Source organism: Geotrypetes seraphini, chromosome 13, assembly GCF_902459505.1.
Source record: "Geotrypetes seraphini chromosome 13, aGeoSer1.1, whole genome shotgun sequence".
NCBI classification, from domain to species: Eukaryota; Metazoa; Chordata; class Amphibia; order Gymnophiona; family Dermophiidae; genus Geotrypetes; species Geotrypetes seraphini.
The window spans coordinates 55,426,623-55,446,457 of record NC_047096.1 but is presented as its reverse complement, the minus strand read 5'-3'; the positions used below and the strand labels follow the sequence as shown (position 1 = coordinate 55,446,457).

At 42.8% G+C, this 19,835-nt stretch overlaps 1 protein-coding gene across 2 annotated transcripts in view; it reads left to right on the top strand.

Annotated features, from left to right (window-relative positions):
• LOC117347807 (zinc finger protein 2 homolog) overlaps positions 1-19,835 on the top strand; it is a 38,270-nt gene that overhangs the window by 7,133 nt on the left and 11,302 nt on the right. For both annotated transcript variants that reach the window (XM_033919202.1, XM_033919201.1), the window contains exons 2-5: positions 2,118-2,244; positions 7,704-7,817; positions 7,966-8,079; positions 19,418-19,546. In XM_033919202.1, the coding sequence (XP_033775093.1) occupies positions 2,118-2,244; positions 7,704-7,817; positions 7,966-8,079; positions 19,418-19,546 (484 nt within the window). The remainder of the gene's footprint in view (positions 1-2,117; positions 2,245-7,703; positions 7,818-7,965; positions 8,080-19,417; positions 19,547-19,835) is intronic.

The following is a 19,835-nucleotide window of genomic DNA, read 5'->3' as shown; positions in this document are numbered from 1 at the left end:
CCCTTTACTCTTAGCAATGTCTCTATAGAGATTGTATCCTCGTTAAAAATACTTGGTATCACTATTGATAACAATTTTTCCTACCATGAACATTTAAATAACATTGTTAAATCATGTTTTTATAGACTTCAATTGATTCTTTAAATACCAAAATTTTTAGAACCTAAATCGCTAAACATTCTACTTCATTCTTTGATCATTTCTAAACTTGACTATTGTAACTCTCTTTTCTTAAACATTACCCAAAAAGAAAAAAAAACGCTTACAAATCATATAAAATACCGCCATTAAGCTCATCCATAAAGGAAAAAAATATGACCATGTGACTCCTTTCTTGATTAAATCACACTGGCTTCCTGTTAATCATCGGATTACCTATAAAATTCTATTGTTAACTTTCAAAACCTTAGACACCAATGAACCCCAATTCATAAACAAATTACTTATCCCCTATAATTCCTCACGTTCTTTGCGTTCAAACAGCCACAAGCTTCTAACTATTCCTTCTTTAAAAATCATTGGAACCCGTCGTCAGGATATGTTTTCTGTAGTAGCACCTCAACTCTGGAACTCTTTACCTTTACACTTAAGAGAAATAAATAACTTAAACGATTTCAAAAAGAATTTAAAATGCTTTTTATTTTAAGACGCCTTTAACATTTAAAATCAATTATGTGCTCTTTTTAAATCTCAAGATCCGTTATATTATTGAATTATTATTTTAATATATAATTGTTAAGTTAAAACTTCTGTAATTTTATGATCTTTGTACCTCATACTATATAATTCGTAATTTTATATTTTACTAACATGTTTTTTCCTCTTTTTTTTTTTTTTTTTTAATAAACTTAATGTATAAATTGTTAAATTTTTAATATTTTATGTTATTTACTGTTTTAATATCATGTCTATTTACAAACTGTAACTCGCTTAGAAATAATTTAATTAAGCGATTAATCAAATATAAATAAAACTTGAAACTTGAAACTATAAGTGGATCGATTTTTCACTCCGTCAAAAATTACAAAGACTAGGGGACACTTGATGAAGTTACAGGGAAATACTCTTAAAACTAATAGGAGGAAATTTTTTTTCAGTCTGAGAATAGTTAAGCTCTGAAACACTTTGCCAGAGGTTGTGGTAAAAGCGGATCACGTAGCTGGTTTTAAGAAAGGTTTGGACAAGTTCATGGAGGAAAAGTCCATAATCTGTTATTGAGAAAGACATGGGGAAAGCCACTGCTTGCCCTGTATTGGTAGCATGGAATATTGCTATTCCTTGGGTTTTAGCCAGGCACTAGTGACCTGGATTGGCCACCATGAGAATGGGCTACTGGGCTTGATGGACCATTGGTCTGACCCAGTAAGGCTACTCTTATGTTCTTATGAACATGGGCACAGAAGGGAGGGAGGGAGAGGGTACTAACTTGTGACATAAAGAAGGAGGGAATAGAAAGGGAGAATTGTTGGGCATGAGTGTGCGAGTGAGAGGGAAAAGAGATGGTGGCACATGGGGAAAGGAAGAAAGGAAAATTGGGCATAGAGACAAGAATAGATACATGGGGAACAGAAGGATCAGAGGGAGAAATGTTGGATATGGTGGTGGAGAGGGAACAGAGGGACAAATTAAAGGAGATGCAAGTGGGAGGAATATTGGACATAGTGATGGAGGGAGAGATGTAGCATGTTGCCGCATACCCCCATGGTGTTGGAGAGGGCAGTGGTGAAAAATGCTGCACATAATCTGGGGGATGAGAAAGGGAGAAATGTTGGATGTGGCAGTAGAGGGGGTGGGAGAGATGCACCTTGGATCTCTCTCTCTCTCTCCACTCCCTTAGTAGCAAGGGAGGAAATGAGAGAAAGACAGATGGACAGTGAGAGAGAGAGAGAGAGACATGTTGCCAATAGGGGTGATTCTCTCTCTATGAAGGTTAACCTAAGATAATCAAACTGTACTATACACATGTAAATTTATAACCCGTTTGTCTATGCATTATGTATATCAACCTTGTAAACTGTTCTAAGCTCGTTGGGGAGGACAGGATATAAAACAAACCAAATAAATATAACAAAGCCTATTACACAGATGTTACAATAAAACACTGTTTGCTATGCTAGGAATCGGTCATATTCAGTGATGTTGCTGCTTATTTCTTGGAAGCGGAGTGGGACATTCTGGGAGAATGGCAGAAGAACTTGTACAAGAAGGTCATCAGGGAGATTCATGACATCCTCATGTCACGAGGTAAATATATTTTCTGCATCATCTACCGCACAGGCACATTATGGAATCAACAGTTGAAAAGTTCCCAGGTACCAAGTCACATGGATACCTAAAATTTCGAACCTAGATTCTGATACCATCCCATATTCAACAGGAGCTAGTGAAAGATTCCACTGCTGCCAGCTCTGTAAAAGATACTGGTATGTCCTGTAAGTTACAATGTATACCTTTATACTGAAGGCTTCATACAAGACCAGTTGCAGTCCGTCTTCCTTTTCTGTACAACAAAAGTTTGGTACAGGATTTGTCTCTCAGATTTCATGCTGAGAACCACAGCTTCTGTGTAAGGGCATGATGTGTCATCTGCTCATTACTGACCTATACTGTGCAACGTCACTTTCTTCAGATGGTAATCAGATGTCAGAGAGAAAAGTGACACCTGTAGTGCTCAAAATGACTGTACCAGGAAACCTCCAAGGGTTAATTTTAAGTGTTATGTTAATCATGTTTTCTATTCCGCCTTTACCTAGTCAGTTCAAGGTCAAATTACATTACAAGAGGTTGGGTCAGTTACTCTGGAAATTACAATGGACAGTAGTACAAGTAGTACTAGCAAAATTCAATAGAGTTGCTAATATTACTTGTAACAATATATTTGTAAATCATCATTATGTCCTAGGAGTTGCATTGGACAGTTTAGAAATGGACTTTTACAATTATGATTTCAGTTACTTCTGGTTTGGTTCCCTGTTTTGGTACAGAAATGCTTTAAAATGTTTTATGAATCTGAGATAATGGTCAGAAGATCATAGTGTAAGTGGTAGTTGGTTCCAGCATTTTGCTAATCGATATCAGATGGAGAAGGTAATTTGTCAAGATGACTTTATATTGTTGCATGCTGAGAATTTTAAGTGGAAAAGATTTCTGGTGGAATTTCTGTTGGAGGCACCCTGGAGTACGGTGGCCAACTCTGTTAGATAGGCAGGGCATTCCCTCTTAGGATCTTAAAGACAGTGAAGTCTAATTTAAGCTCGATCCTTGCGGTTATGGGCAGCAAATGTAGTTTCATATAATCGGGCTGTAGGTGTTCCGATTTCCATAGTCCGTATATGAGTATTACTACTGCATTTTGAACTAGTTGTAGACACAATAGCAATGTTTTAGAGCAAAGAACTAGTGTTACATTACAGTAGTCTAGTCGAGATAGAATTAGGGATTGCACTAAAATTCGGAAAACCTCCTAAAATTCAGGATTGTAGTGCTAATGGAAAGTCTGTGTCTTCTACTGTAATCCTTTGAGTGTAGCTTGGGTCAGATGAGAATCTTAGCCAAAATAATTTTGTTTTGTTCTTATTTAGTTTGAGGCGTTCAGTTGAGGTCCAGTTTTCTATGACATGGACATATTTTTTTAACAGTGGTGAGGGTGTTGGCTAATGCAGCTTTTACAGGTAGCATGATTGTTATGTCATCTGCATAGGTGAAATGTTTTACTTGTGCAAGATCTAGGTTGGCTTACAGGGATTGCATTACAAGGTTGAACACTGATTCTGAAAGTGGGGAATCCTTGAGAAACCCTGCTGGGAGGGTGCCAGCTGTCAGAAAGTTCACCATCCTTACATACAGTGGTTAGGAAGCCTTAGAACCAGGAGAGGACTGGGCTGCTGAATCCAAAATCACTGAAGATCTCGGACATTTGATCAAAGTTTACTAGGTCAAATACACTGCTTAGGCCAAATTGGATTATGATTGCATTGTGACCCTGGCTTAGTAGCTTTTTTTCCATGTGTTACTAGTTCTGTGACTACCATCTCGGTGCTGTGATTTTTCCTGAATCCCGATTGTGAAGGGTGGAGGATATTGAAGCGTTGTAGGTAGCATTCGAGTTGTTCTGAAACATATCCTTCCATCATTTTGATAAATAGGGGGGAGGGGGGATGGAAGCTACCAGCTGATAATTGGTCACATCAGAAGAGCTGAGTTTTGAATAATTCCTCCTCCTGATTTGGGGAAAAGGCTTGCATCAGAGAAGAAGCTTCCGCCCACAGACACATGAGACTGCTCGCAGGCTCCGGCAGCTTAAACAAGTTACTCTAAACTTAAAATGCGCCATGAAGGTAAGGGGGAGGGAGGAAAATGCACGCACCATACAAGGGGTGCTGAAGGGCGGTGAGGTGGTGAGAGGGAAGGGTGGTGGTGGAAAGAAACAGACGCTGAAGGAGGGTGAAGAGGAACAAATGTTGAAAGGAAATGGGAAACAGAGAGTGGGGAGAAGACCCTGAAGAGAAATGTGGAAGACAGAGTGGGGAGAAGACACTGAAAGGAAATGAGGAACAGATAGTGGGGAGAAGACACTGAAAGGAAATGAGGAACAGATAGTGGGGAGAAGACGCTGAAGGGAAATGTGGAAGACAGAGTGGGGAGAAGACGCTGAAGGGAAATGGGGAACATAGAGTGGGGAGAAGACCCTGAAGAGAAAAGTTGAAGACAGAGTGGGGAGAAGACGCTGAAGGGAAATGGGGAACAGAGAGTGGAGAGAAGACGCTGAAAGGAAATGGGGAACAGAGAGTGGGAAGAAGACGCTGAAGGAAAATGGGGAACAGAGAGTGGGGAGAAGACGCTGGCAGGGAACATAAGAACATAAGAAGTTGCCTCTGCTGAGTCAGACCAGAGGTCCATCTCGCCCAGCGGTCCGCTCTCGCAGCGGCCCATCAGGCCCACTGCCTGAACAGTGGTCTCTGACTAATTTTACAAATTACCTCTAATCCTATCCCTATAACCTTACCTCTACTCTTATCTGTACCCCTCAATCCCTTTATCCTCCAGGTACCTGTCCAGACCTTCTTTGAAGCCCTGTAGCATGCTTCTGCTTATCACATCCTCCGGTAGCGCATTCCATGTATCCACCACCCTCTGGGTGAAAAAGAACTTCCTGGCATTTGTTCTAAACCTTTCCCCTCTCAATTTCTCTGAGTGCCCCCTTGTATTTGTGGTTCCCCATAGTTTGAAAAATCTGTCCCTGTCTACTTTTTCTATGCCCTTCATGATCTTGAAGGTTTCTAGAAGAAGACAGAGATGCCAGATTATGGGGGGAGCAGAGGGAAGAAGATGGGTGCCAGACCAATTGGGGAGGGGTGAACGGAGAGGCACAGTAACAGAGCAAATGGAAGATGCAGAGAGAAGACAGACAGTGGATGGAAGGGATTGAATGAGAAGATGAGGAAAGCAGAAACCAGACAACAAAGGTAGAAAAAAAATTTATATTTATTTCCCTTTTTTTGCTTTAGGATAAAGTAGTATATTAGTGGTATTGATAAAAATTTATAAACAAAGCCCTGCCAGCTGAACATCTCTTTCTCTAGTTCAGCAGCCAGAACTTTGATTTATAAGAAAGGAATAAGCTAAATATTGCAGTACTGAGGCTTGTGGGGATAATAGTCATGGGGACAGGGTGGGGACAATGGTCGCAGGGACGGGGTGGTGACAGGGACAAATTTTTTCCCCATGTCATTCTCTAGTCTCAAACTCAAACCCTTTGCAGAGCCACATTTTAGATTTGTAGGTACTTGGAGGGCCGCAGAAAAAAAAAAGTTAATCTCTTATTAAAGAAATGACAACTTTGCATGAGGTAAGTACCTACAAATCCAAAATATGGATTATCTGATAATTTCAGCACTATACACAGCTGAAAGCAGTGCAACATGCAGAAAGCGAAAAACTATCAAAGTATCAATTGCAAGAGACAAAATTTTGGACCAACTATTTTGAGGCCCTCGGTATTATAAAGAATGATTCTTTATGGAAAACTTGTGCCTTAAGTGTCTAGCGGTTGTATCTGCAACCGCCTTCAGCTCTCACCTCCTCCAGCACCGAACACACGCACAACCTGCACTTCCGCCAATGGTTACCTTATGTTCTGGAATGTTGCCTGCCTCACTGCTATAACTTCACACAAATGCTTTCCTGTATCTGTATGTGATTGTGAGATGGAGTGGAGAGGACAATTGCGTACAGACACAGGAAAGCACTTGCGTGAGGTTACAGCAGTGAGGCTGGCAACGTTCCAGAACATGACCGCCAGATATAGTACCTGGCGGGCTGCATGTGGCCCCCCACGGGCTGTGAGTTTGAGACCACTGGTCTAGCTGAACTGGTGGGGGGTGGCTGGTTTCTTGTGGATTGAATCTTTCTTTTAAAATAGATAGTTCTGAGGCTGTTGGAATAGTGGGGTTGTCACAATTTGTAGTCTTGTTTCTGATGGTTAGGTTATCTAATATTGAGAACAGTTTGTTGATTTTAAGATCATCTTCTGTGCAGATCTGTTTAAAGTAGTACTCATTCTTCTTTTGTGTCAGTAGTGATTGATATTGTAGGATTTTCTGGTGCCACTTGGTCTTGTTTTCTGGGGAGAGGTGTTTATGCCAGTAGCACTCGGCTTGTCAACAAGCTCTTTTTGCTGCATTTGAGTGGAGCTAATTTGTTTAGGATGTGTTACTTGATTGTTTTCCAGTGATCCAGAAATTTTGGTCAGGGATGGGGAGGGATAATAATGAGTTATCTATTTCATTCCAGTATGATTTAGGGGCTACTTTTGTTTCTATAATAAGAGTCAGTTTGGTTATTGATATCTCTTTCCAGGATATGGTGAATTCTAGGAGTAGGTGGTCTGACCAAGGTAATTTGGATAGGGAATTAAATTCTATGTAACTTGTGCTTTTTGTTGAAATGGAGGAGGCAAATAGATATAACTGTTGGCCCTTTTCATGTGTGGGTTGTTGAAACAAGGGTTTGAGATCTAGCTCATTTAAGAGGTCAAAGAATTTCAGTTCATGAGAGTTTGAGGTTGAGCCTAGGTGGAGGTTGAGGTCTCCTATAATGAAAGTGGAGTCATATTGTACCGTGGTTCTTGAGATGATGTCTGAGAATTGTGGTTCAGCTTCTAGCCGCTGATGTTGGGAAGTCACTGCTTATTTCTACCATTAGTAGTTCTAGTGAGGTAAGAGTTATAGATTCCATGATTTTGATGTGAAAAGATGATTTGTACAGTATTGCCAGACTGTCACCCCTGTGACCAGTTCTCAAGGGGTAGGTGATTTTGTAATCTATTTGGCAGAGTAGTTGTAATCTGGGATCATTTTAAATTGGTATCCATGTTTCAGGACTAAAAAGCCAGGTTGAAATTCATCGAGCAGATCTTTTATAATTTCAGTGTTGTTGAGGTGAATATGACTTCATTAGTGTAAGTGGTTGGAATTCTTATTAGGTTATCTGGGTTTGGTTTAGAGATGTGATTATGGTGTGGTTTTCATTGTCTGGATGGCAGGCCATAGCTGTCTTTTATAGCCACACTTTCCCAGAGATATGCACACAACCCAAGATATAGACACTTTTATGAACTTTCTTCACAATAGAAAACAAGTGCAACTTCCCCAGCGATTCTACAAATACAATTTAAATGTCATTTTCCTACTTCTTATTGACAGGTTATTCAATTGCTAATCCAGATGTTATATTCAAGATTAAAAAGGAAGATGAGAAATATCTTATTCCACACTTTGAGTGGGAGAGAAAAGAAAACCTAAATGACCCCACAATGAGTAAGTAAATGGTTTGGATTTAAAGGGCTCTGCATTTTCAGATCACAGGTGATGGATCATTGACATCAAACATTTGTGGACCTAAAATTCATGTACTAATGTAATATTTTATTCTTGGTGAATTCTGAGAGCCGTTTTCTCATCACAGACCTTCCAATTGTAACATCTGTATTCTCACTGAGTATTAAACAAGAGGAAGATCTCCCTTTCATTGATCCTCCTGAATCAGAGACGTCTGAACAGACTCGCTCCTCTGTAATAAGTAAGTATAAAATTCCTCCTGCACATCTTTCCAAGGCCAGCTGGATTAGACTGATAGAAGTGGGAGTCCTGTGGGATCAGGCTTGCAAAATCCTTCATCTAGCCTCTTGTATGGCTGAGAAATCTGTAACGTTTAAAGGGCTGGTGATAGTGGAGAGCCATGGTAAAGTCTTCCTGGACTGATTTTCTGTGTCAGCTTCACTGTGTGGTTGCTGCAGTCTGACGTAGCCATGGTGTTTTTATATTGCTAGTGAGTTAATGCAAACTCTAGTATATAATGTAATTTATTATTAATGGACTGATTTGAACAATTTTGCACGCTATTGCTCATTAAATCTTTTGTTAATCTACTTTAAATCTGTATTAAAGTTATTGAGAACTGGCCCATTAATGACATTTTTCATGTTCACATGTTTAATGTTCTTTAAGATAGTGTTAATGTGTACCCAAGAGGAGAGGAGGTCAAATTACCTGTCAAGAAAGTTTATAATAAGAAACCGTCAAAACCCCATGTGTAAGGAGAGACAGTGAAAAATCAGAGATTGAATGGAGCCATTAAGTACATTGGGCAGGAAATTTTTCCGATCTAGAACACTTTAATGTCTTGTGCCAGAAATTTAATCCTTCATCAGTCTTCAATACAGTTTATTATCTTATCCTGTTACAAAATCAGTGATTCTCTTTGAAGAATAATTTTCTAATACAGAAGACTTAGGCTATACAGTACGCCCCCTACAAATTTTGAAAAACCGCGAATACGGTTAAAAGGCAGGAGAGAGCAGTTGGGGTGCCGGCGGGTGCAAAATCACTCGCGGTATGCTTCAACCGCCTCTTTCTGTTCCTAAAGTCCGGCTACACCAATCAGGAGCTGCTTTGACACACAACTCCTGATTAGTGTAGCCTGAATTTAGTATAGGAAGAGGCGGTTGGAGCATACCGCATATTAGTGAGTCTACAATTCGTGAACTGCAAATTCACGGGGGAACACTGCAGAATACCAGTTACGCTATAGCACAGTTACTTACCGTAACAGGTGTTATCCAGGGACAGCAGGCAGATATTCTTGACTGATGGGTGACGGCACCGACGGAGCCCCGGTACGGACAATTTTAGAGTGATTGCACTCTAAGAACTTGGAAAGTTCTGGCATGCCGCACCGCGCACGCGCGAGTGCCTTCCCGCCCGACAGAGGCGCGCGGTCCCCAGTTATGATAAGCTAGCTAAGAAGCCAACCCGGGGAGGTGGGAGGGACGCAAGAATATCTGCCTGCTGTCCCTGGATAACACCTGTTACGGTAAGTAACTGTGCTTTATCCCAGGACAAGCAGGCAGCATATTCTTGACTGATGGGTGACCTCCAAGCTAACAAAAAGAGGGATGGAGGGAAGGTTGGCCATTAGGAAAACAAATTTTGCAAAACAGACTGGCCGAAGTGTCCATCTCGTCTGGAGAATGCATCCAGACAATAATGAGATGTAAAAGTATGAACTGAGGACCAAGTAGCAGCCTTGCAGATTTCCTCAATAGGAGTAGAACGGAGGAAAGCTACAGATGCTGCCATTGCTCGGACTTTATGGCCCGTGACAGAACCTTCCAGTGTCAGTCCGGTCTGAGCATAACAGAATGAAATGCACGCTGCCAGCCAATTAGATAACGTACGTTTAGAAACAGGACGTCCCAATTTATTCGGATCAAAGGACAGAAAGAGTTGGGGAACTGATCTGTGGGGCTTCGTACGCTCAAGATAGTAAGCTAGAGCCCTTTTACAATCCAAAGTATGTAGAGCTTGTTCCCCAGAATGAGAATGAGGTTTTGGAAAGAAAACAGGCAGAACAATGGATTGGTTGAGATGGAATTCAGAGACAACCTTAGGGAGAAACTTTGGATGTGTACGCAGAACCACCTTGTCATGGTGAAAAACCGTAAAAGGTGGATCTGCAACCAGTGCATGAAGCTCACTGACCCTCCTGGCAGAGGTAAGAGCAATAAGGAAAAGTACCTTCCAAGTGAGAAACTTGAAAGAAGCAGTAGCCAAAGGGTCAAATGGAGGCTTCATTAAGGCGGAAAGAACCACATTGAGATCCCAGATAACAGGAGGGGCTTTAATAGGTGGTTTCACATTGAAAAGACCCCGCATAAACCTGGACACCAGGGGATGAGCTGAGAGAAGTTTTCCATGGATCGGCTCATGAAAAGCAGCAATAGCACTGAGGTGGACTCTGATGGAAGTAGACTTAAGGCCAGAGTCAGACAAAGAAAGCAAATAATCCAACAACGTCTCCACTGCCAGGGAAGTTGGATCAAGATGATGAAGAAGACACCAGGAAGAAAATCTCGTCCACTTCTGATGGTAACATTGTAGAGTGGCTGGTTTCCTGGAGGCATCTAGAATGGAACGAACAGGCTGAGACAAAAGAGTATCATGAGCGGTCAGCCCGAGAGATACCAAGCTGTCAGGTGCAGAGACTGGAGGTTGGGATGCAGAAGGGTCTCCTGATGCTGTGTAAGCAGAGAAGGATACAGTGGAAGAAGAAAAGGTTCCCTGGAACTGAGTTGAAGTAGAAGGGAGAACCAATGTTGCCTGGGCCACCTCGGAGCAATCAGAATCATGGTGGCTCGTTCCCTCTTGAGCTTGAATAAGGTTCTCAACATGAGAGGCAGAGGAGGGAAAGCGTACAGGAACAGATTTGACCAGTCGAGGAGAAATGCATCCGCTGCCAGATGGAGAGGGGAGTAGAGTCTGGAGCAGAATAGGGGCACCTGGTGATTGTGAGGAGCTGCAAAGAGGTCTATCTGAGGAGTGCCCCACTGAGCGAAGATAGATTGTAGAGTTACAGGATCGAGCATCCACTCGTGAGGCTGGAGAATTCTGCTGAGCTTGTCCGCCAAGGAATTCTGTGCTCCCTGAATGTAGATAGCCTTCAGGAAGAGATGGTGATCTATGGCCCAAGTCCAGATCTTCTGGGCTTCCTGGCACAAGGGGCGAGAGCCTGTCCCCCCTTGCTTGTTGATGTAGTACATGGCCACTTGATTGTCTGTGCATAGCAGAAGGACCTGAGGAAAGAGAAGATGTTGGAAGGCCTTGAGGGCATAAAACATCGCTCTGAGTTCCAGGAAATTGATGTGATGCTTCTTTTCCTGGGCTGTCCAAAGACCTTGAGTCTGGAACTCGTTCAAATGAGCTCCCCATGCATAAGGAGAGGCGTCGGTGGTGATGACTAGTTGATGAGGAGGTTGATGGAACAGAAGACCTCTGGATAGATTGGAGGATACCAACCACCATTGTAGAGATTGACGAAGAGATGATGTCACAGATATGTGTCGTGAGCAAGGATCCGTCGCTTGGGACCACTGAGTAGCAAGGGTCCATTGAGGGGTGCGCAGGTGAAGACGTACAAGGGGTGCGACATGAACTGTGGATGCCATGTGACCCAAGAGTATCATCATTTGTTTGGCAGAGATGGACTGCTGAGGAAGTACCTGCTGACATAGAGACTGAAGAGTCTGAAGACGGTTGGATGGTAGGAATGCCCTCATGAGGAGTGTGTCCAATATCGCTCCAATGAATTGAAGTCTTTGAGTGGGAATGAGATGAGACTTGGGTAGATTGATCTCGAATCCCAATATTTGTAGAAACTGGATGGTTTGGTTGGTGGCCAGGAGAACTGCTGGAGCGGATGTGGCCTTGATTAACCAGTCGTCCAGGTAAGGAAATACCTGAAGGTGGTGAGAGCGTAGAAAAGCAGCTACCACGATGAGACATTTGGTGAACACCCTTGGAGAGGAAGCAAGACCGAAGGGTAGCACCTTGTACTGGTAATGACACTGATTGATCATGAAACGGAGATACTGTCTTGAGGTTACATTGATTGGTATATGAGTGTATGCTTCTTTGAGATCGAGGGAGCATAGCCAGTCGTCTTGGTTGAGAAGAGGATAAAGAATGGCTAAGGAAAGCATCTTGAACTTCTCCTTTACCAGGTGTTTGTTGAGATCGCGAAGATCTAGAATTGGTCTGAGATCTCCTGTTTTTTTGGGGACTAGAAAATAACGGGAGTAGAATCCCTGCCCCTTTTGATCTAGAGGAACTTCCTCTATAGCGTTTAGAAGAAGGAGGGATTGAACTTCCTGAATGAGGAGGGAAGATTGAGGACTGTTCAAAGCAGACTCTTTTGGCAGGCTTTGGGGCGGAAGAGTCTGAAAGTTGAGAGAGTAGCCGTGGCGGATGATGTTGAGGACCCATTGGTCCGAAGTGATAACTTCCCACCGGCTGAGGAACAGAGAAAGACGACCTCCTATAGGTTGAGGCAGGAGAGCAGATATAGGAATACTGGCTATACTTCGGAGAATTAAGTCAAAAGGGCTGAGCCTTCTGCTGTGGAGGTGGCTTCACAGGCTGCTGTTGCTGCTGCTGTCTGGGAGGTTGACGTTGTTGCTGCCGCTGACGCCTGGGTTGCTGAGCTGTTGCTGGCAATGGACGAGCTGTGAAGCGACGTTGATAGGCTGACTGTTGTCTAAAAGGCCTTGTTGGGGGAGGCTTCTTCTTATTTTTAAGAAGGGTATCCCAACGTGTTTCATGAGCCGACAGCTTTTGAGTAGTCGAATCCATGGATTCCCCAAACAGCTCATCCCCTAGGCACGGGGTGTTGGCTAACCGATCTTGATGATTAACATCAAGTTCAGATACCCGAAGCTAGGCCAGGCGACGCATTGCCACAGACATTGCTGTCACTCTGGATGTAAGTTCGAAGGTGTCATAAATGGACCTAACCATGAACTTACGTAACTGAAACAGAGAAGACAAGCAATGGTGGAAAGATTGTTGTTTCCGTTGAGGAAGGTGTTTCTCAAAGGAAGCCATGGTGGTAAGGAGATGTTTCAGATAGAAAGAAAAATGAAAACCATAATTTCCAGCTCTATTTGCCAACATTGCATTTTGGTAGAGCCTCTTACCAAATTTATCCATGGCTTTACCCTCTCTGCCAGGAGGAACGGAAGCATATACACTGGCTCCTGCAGATTTTTTAAGGGTGGATTCGACAAGTAAAGATTCATGAGGAAGTTGTGGTTTGTCGAACCCAGGAATGGGAATTACTTTGTATAGAGAGTCTAATTTACGTGGGGCCCCTGGAACCGTTAAGGGAGTCTCTAAATTCTTGTAAAAAGTCTCCCTCAAGATGTCGTGAAGAGGGAGTTTCAAATATTCCTTTGGAGGTTGGTCAAAGTCCAAGGCATCCAAAAAAGCTTTAGACTTTTTGGATTCAGCCTCCAAAGGAATAGACAAAGAATCACACATATCTTTCAGGAAACTGGAGAAAGATGAAGTGTCATGTTTAGAGGACGGGTCGTGTACAGCAGACTCCTCCTCATCTGAGGAACATTCTCCTTCAGAGAGAAAAGGCTCTTCTGAATCTCCCCACAGATCAGGATCCCTGACATGGGGAGAACGGTCCCAAGACTCAGGAGTAGATGGGTCTACATGCCGGGTCTTGCGCACCGACTTACCCGATCTCATCGATACCGTCCCAGGCGATGTAATCGGTTGTACCGGAGCCGAAGTCTGCACCGATTGATGTTGAGCTCTCGGCTCCGGCGCAAGGACTGGCATAGATGCCGATGAGGTGGAGTGAATCGGTACCGAGGGAGTGGATACCGATAACACAGGTTGTTCCACTATCGGTACCGGCTCAGTGCGGACCGGCACCGGAAGGTTCGGTGCCAGGATAGTTGGCAGCAGCTGTTGCAATTGTTGCTTGAGCTGTGACTGGAGAATGGCCGTAATACGGTCATCAAGGGATGGCACCGGTACCGCTTTTTTCTTCTGCGGTACCTGCGGTGCCGCTCGACGCCCCGGAGATGAGGAGCCCGATGTCGAGGGACTCACCTCAATAGGGGCGGAGCGCTTCCGCTGGCGCCTCACAGTCGGCAGGATTGGGCTCACTGCACTCGAGACCGGAGGACGTTCCAGCGGGGAAGGCTTCTTAGCCGGCTTACCTGCATGTTGGGACGCCGGTGCGGAATCTCGCGGCGTCGAAGACGATGGTGCCGACTGAACCGGTGCCGAAGACGGAGTCGATGGGACGGGATCGGACATCTCGGCACCGAACAGTAATCGCTGTTGTATTTGGCGATTTTTTAATGTTCTCTTTTTAAGTGTGGCACAGCGGGTGCAGGTGGAGGCCTGATGCTCAGGACCCAAACACTGTAAGCACCAGTTGTGTGGGTCCGTGAGAGATATAGGCCGAGCACACCGCTGGCACTTTTTAAACCCTGGCTGAGGGGGCATGAAAGTAAAAACGGCTTCAGCCAAATCGAAGGCCGAGGCTTCGATGGTGGCAGAAGGCCCCGCAGGGGAAAAGCCAAATTGACTAAAAAATAAAAATTTTTTTTTTTTTTTTTACACAAATATGAAATAAAAATGAAAAAAGGCAAAAGCCAAAAAGGTTTACGCGAGCGGGAAGGCAAGTGAAAAAAGTTTTCAACAGCCGTTGAAAAAACGCGTCTTCTTAGCTCCGCGGAAACTAAGAAACTGGGGACCGCGCGCCTCTGTCGGGCGGGAAGGCACTCGCGCGTGCGCGGTGCGGCATGCCAGAACTTTCCAAGTTCTTAGAGTGCAATCACTCTAAAATTGTCCGTACCGGGGCTCCGTCGGTGCCGTCACCCATCAGTCAAGAATATGCTGCCTGCTTGTCCTGGGATAAAAGTGGTATATAAATAAAATAAATAAATAAATGGCTCTTTGGTAAGAAAAGGGAAATGCCTTGCAGATCTTAGCTTCCTCTGTTGTTGCTGTAGGACTATGAATTTAAGAAAATCTGAATAAGCTAAGCTAAAATCAACTAAGACTGAAGGTGGGGAGGCCAGGAGCCTTAATTCTGTACTCTTATTCCTTTCCTAAAGGGCCTTTATCTGTCCAAATACAAGAATGTAATTTGGGGTACTATTTGATAGGGCTTTGGCTATGGTACCTCTATATAATCAGTTTGTAAAACATACAGAGAGGGAGAATGATGCATGGAGATGTGGGTTGTTTTGTTTTTATTAACTTATAAATGGTATAAAAAGCTTGATAAGATAAACTAGATGAAGAACAGTCTGTGTTAACAAAAATCTCAATGATAGAAATTTCCATTATGCAATAGCAGTGTTCACACAAACACAAAGAAGAGGAATCTGCATATTATACAAAGAAACCAAAAAGAACTGAGGTGGCTAAAAATGGAGGCAAAACCACAAGTCCAATTAGAAATCCTTTATTGGTTGACCTGACACAACCGTGTTTCAGCACTTTGCCTACGTCAGATGTTGTTAACTCATGGTAATCAAAATCCAAAAGAATCTCAATGCTGAACCAGAACGTACACAGGTAAACCTAGTCTCAGTTAGGACACTGGTCTTTGACCAAAGGGCCGCCGTGTGAGCGGACTGCTGGGCACGATGGACCACTGGTCTGACCCAGCAGAGGCAATTCTTATGTTCTTTAGCATTTTGGGGATTATAAAATAAATGCATGCTTGAACATACTAATGATCTTTCTACTCACATGCTATTAGAATTTTGATTTCCAGTGCAATAGGTGTGTCATTCCGGACAAGCAGGTAATTTCCCTATTGCCAAGAACTCTGCAGAAGGAATCCATTTTACTTCACTGAGAGCTCTACTACCACCTAGGTTGTTTTTTTTCCTTCTCAATGCGAACCTGGAGTGTTTCTGTTCTGCTCTCTCTTTCTCTGTATTTTACTTCATATTTTTCAGTAAATTTTTGACAGTTTCGGTGCTCAGAGCTTTCCAATTTTGAGGTCAGCTCTGCCTGCATGGAGGAGAAGCAGATTGAAGTCTGCAGCTGACATGCCAATCCCTTGTGGTACCTGTATTTTTGGTGCTAGGGGCCGTCTCTGCTTCTGTTCCTCAGTATGCCAGCTGTGATTTCGCCTTCCCCCTTCTATTAGCATGTCTGCTGGTCTGCGGGGTTGGGGATTCAGTCGGACATCGGGTCTGACTGATAGCCCAAAGATCAGCAGTGGAAATGACTTTCAGTTTGAGAAGGTTATTTCTTCTCCTCTTCCATCTACTGTAAATAACTGAGGCAGGCTGCGGTACATTTCCAGCACAGGTCACAGTGAGTAAGGCTGTTACAGTTATGAGAGGAATTGTGTGTGGGGAGGGGGAAATCTAAAATTGCTATTTCTGGTGGTTTCTGCAGATTCCCCTGTGTTTCTCCTCCTGAAAAATCCTAAATTTGCTGGGTTTTCACTTTGTTTTAGTGGTTTTTATAACGATTTTTGGTGTCAAAATTTGATGGCAGCCATCTTGGATTTTTTTAGCAATCTTTTTTTTGAAAATTCCCTGCAGCTCCAAATTGATTCCTTTTGCCTCAAAACTTGTTGGGATAGAGTCCTTGAGTTCTTTTATCACTAATCCATGCCAGGATTGTGCAAATTCTGCACCTCAGGAGCATCCGGGTGCCATGTGCTGTAACACGAGAAGGAGAGGCAGGAGCTTCGGGCTTGGCCTCTCCTGGGCATTCTCATCTTGAGAAAAGAATGACAAGCCCACTGGAGCAGATGTTTCTCTGCTCGGGTCCTGGAAACAGTGACTATCCTGCACAAAAGGGCATGGAAGCCACAAAGACCAAGAACCACAAATTAGTCGTCGCAGATTGACTCTTTGCTCCCTGGTTTGGCTTTCTCCTCAGAATTCATTAATTTAATATGGAAAGCCTTTCAGGAGAGCCATTCTTCTAAAGCGCACAGAAGAAGCTGAGGGGGAATCATCTGAGAGGCGAGTTAACCTTCAGGGACAGCGTAAAGGTATTCAACTGGACGGTGAGCACTATGACATTTCTTTACCTGTATTTTCTTTGGAAAAACCCTCAGAAGTAACTCTGGACTCACTATGGGATCTTATGGCCGGACTAGTGAAGACCATAAGTCCCAAACTTCAGTTAATTGAGGGGAAATTATCTCAACATTCTACTGAACTTAAAGATTTGAAAAAGGATATGACTGCCTCTAATTTCTTGGTTCAAAAGCTTGAACAGGACATTAAATCATCCAAACAATTACAGGAATCTTTAATGAAAGACAATATCAATCTTAGAAGAAAAATGGAGAACTTAGAAAATAACTCTAGATACAATAACTTAAGAATCATTAATTTTCCTAAGCTTCCACTGACACCTCCTAGAGAAATGTTTAAAAGATATTTTCTTGAAGTTTTGGGGGCCTCAGAAGATTCATTACCTCCTTTATCACGAGTCTATTATTTACCTAATAAGACTAAATTACCAAAAAAGCCGTCGGATCAAGGACTATTGGATGTATCAGAGTTATTGGAAAAATCAGATAAAGAGGTTGTAGAACCGAGCACTTTGATAATAACAGTAGCTCTCTCTATTGATAAAGTATGGTTGTTAAAACTGTTCTTTAAAAATAGACAGAAAGAATTTATGGGTTGTAAAGTCCAGGTATTTCCTGATTTATCACGAGAGACGCAAAGGCGTCGTCGTGAATTTCTTTTGTTGAAGCCAGGTGTTATATCTTTGGGTGCTACTTTTTATTTGCGACACCCTTGTAAATGTATAGTCCATCACCGATCAGTTAAATATGTTTTCTTTGAGCCTAATCAGTTGACTTCTTTTTTAGCGCTCTCCCGATTGGAGGTAGAAAAATCATAAGCTCTATGACTATAGGTTAATCCCAGCAATCAGCCTTCCAGCTAACTTTATGAAAGAGTGTACATTAAGTTCAATTCTTTAATTTTGGTTTTATTTTATAAGAAATCTTGGATCCAATTTAGAGGACTTGAGCATTTTAGTTAATATATGATTTAATGTTATTGGAATGTTTCTTGCTTTAATTAGAATTGCTAATTTGCTTTCTGTACAAGGTATTCTTGATTATATGATTTGAAAATCAATAAATATATTTGAACATAAAGCGCACACCTCCTGCACTTCAGACTTTGCATGTTAGGGTGCAGGGGGTTTTCAGCATCGCAGTCTAACACTGCCCAACCCTTAGGAGACCTGTTTGCAGGGGATACAGATAGTGATATGTTTCTCATTCTACTGTTACTGTCCATAGATGTGGCTCCCATATCAGGGGAGGCTGGTCCACAGAATAGCGCTTTGGATCCTATTATGGCACTGCACCCTGGGGATGATCCCATGGTTCTACACTTATTTAAGCCCTCGGCCCTGCTAGATCTCATTTCAGAGTCTTTACATAATCTAAATTTGAACTCCCAACCAGTTCTTGCTACATCCTCCTCTTATGAAAGGAGTGAGGGTTCAGTCTGCTGCGTTTCCTTGCCATCCAAACATTAATGTTTTAGTCATGGAGTAGTGGGACTCTCCTGAGGGGTCTCTCAAGGTAGCGGGAGCCTTGGCTCGCCTGTATTCTATGGCACAGGAGTGTCAGCAGCTGTTTGCTCAGCCTAAAATGGATTCTTTGGTAGCACCTCCCTGCCAAGTGGACGTCGGAGGCTTTTTTCCTCTATTTTTTGCATGGTAGTTGAGATCTAATTTTTTGTAATTTGCTTGTTAACTCATAGTAAAACAGGTGTTTGTACCACAATCGCAAAATCAAAGGTCTCTTAAATAATGTCTTAGTACATCTCGATGCTCCATCAGATGCTGCCGCTAGTATGCCAGGAGCAAACTTGTGGTTTCACCTCTATTTTTGGCCAACTCCACTCTTTGTTTTTTTGGACTCATTGTAGTAGTATCCACAGCAGACCTGTTTGTAGGGGAATTGCTAAAATAAATTTCTGATGATGATCAGTACAGCAGCACCCCTCTTTTTTTGGCCCTGTACCAGTGGCAGTGCTTATGGGGCTCAAGGGTCTCTCGTACGAAGAGAGACTGAACAAATTGCAGCCCTACACTCTCGAGGAACATAGGGAGAGGGGAGACATGATCGAAACATTTAAGTACCTCACGGGACGTGTCGAAGTGGAAGATGATATTTTCTTTCTCAAGGAACCCTTGACCACAAGAGGGCACCCGCTCAAACTCAGGGGCGGAAAATTTCATGGCGACACCAGAAAGTATTTCTTCACAGAGAGAGTGGTTGATCATTGGAACAAGCTTCCAGTGCAGGTGATCGAGGCAGACAGCGTGCCAGACTTTAAGAATAAATGGGATACCCATGTGGGATCCCTACGAGGGTCAAGATAAGGAAATTGGGTCATTAGGACATAGACAGGGGGTGGGTAAGCAGAGTGGGCAGACTTGATGGGCTGTAGCCCTTTTCTGCCGTCATCTTCTATGTTTCTATATGAAAACAGCATAATTCTTACTTTGTTAAACACAGTGTTCTATCTTTTTTCCTATAATAGGCTCCCACAATGTCAAACCTGATATTTTAATCCGATTTGAGCAACAGGAATTTGAGACTGAGCTTCAGGGATCTGAGGAAAGGAGAAATCTGACCACCACAGGCACATGTGAGGAACTGCTTGAAGCAGGTGATGTAGCTTGAAATAAATCTAATAATGACCACTCACAGTGAGAATGAGATGTTATAATCATAGACCCTGCTTCTAACCTTTTGCTTTGTGGATAATGTGTTTTGTTTGTTCTATTTCCCTTATTTCTTCATTTCCAATCTGTGTTTTTTGCCCATCGTTTGTTCTATTTCTTATTCTTCCCCACTGTTTTTGGTTCCTCTGTCCCTTCCCTTCATTTTACTCAACACTTACTTTCTCTCATCTTTTATCAGTTTTTATAATTGGCCTTGTATCTCTGACTGTTTCT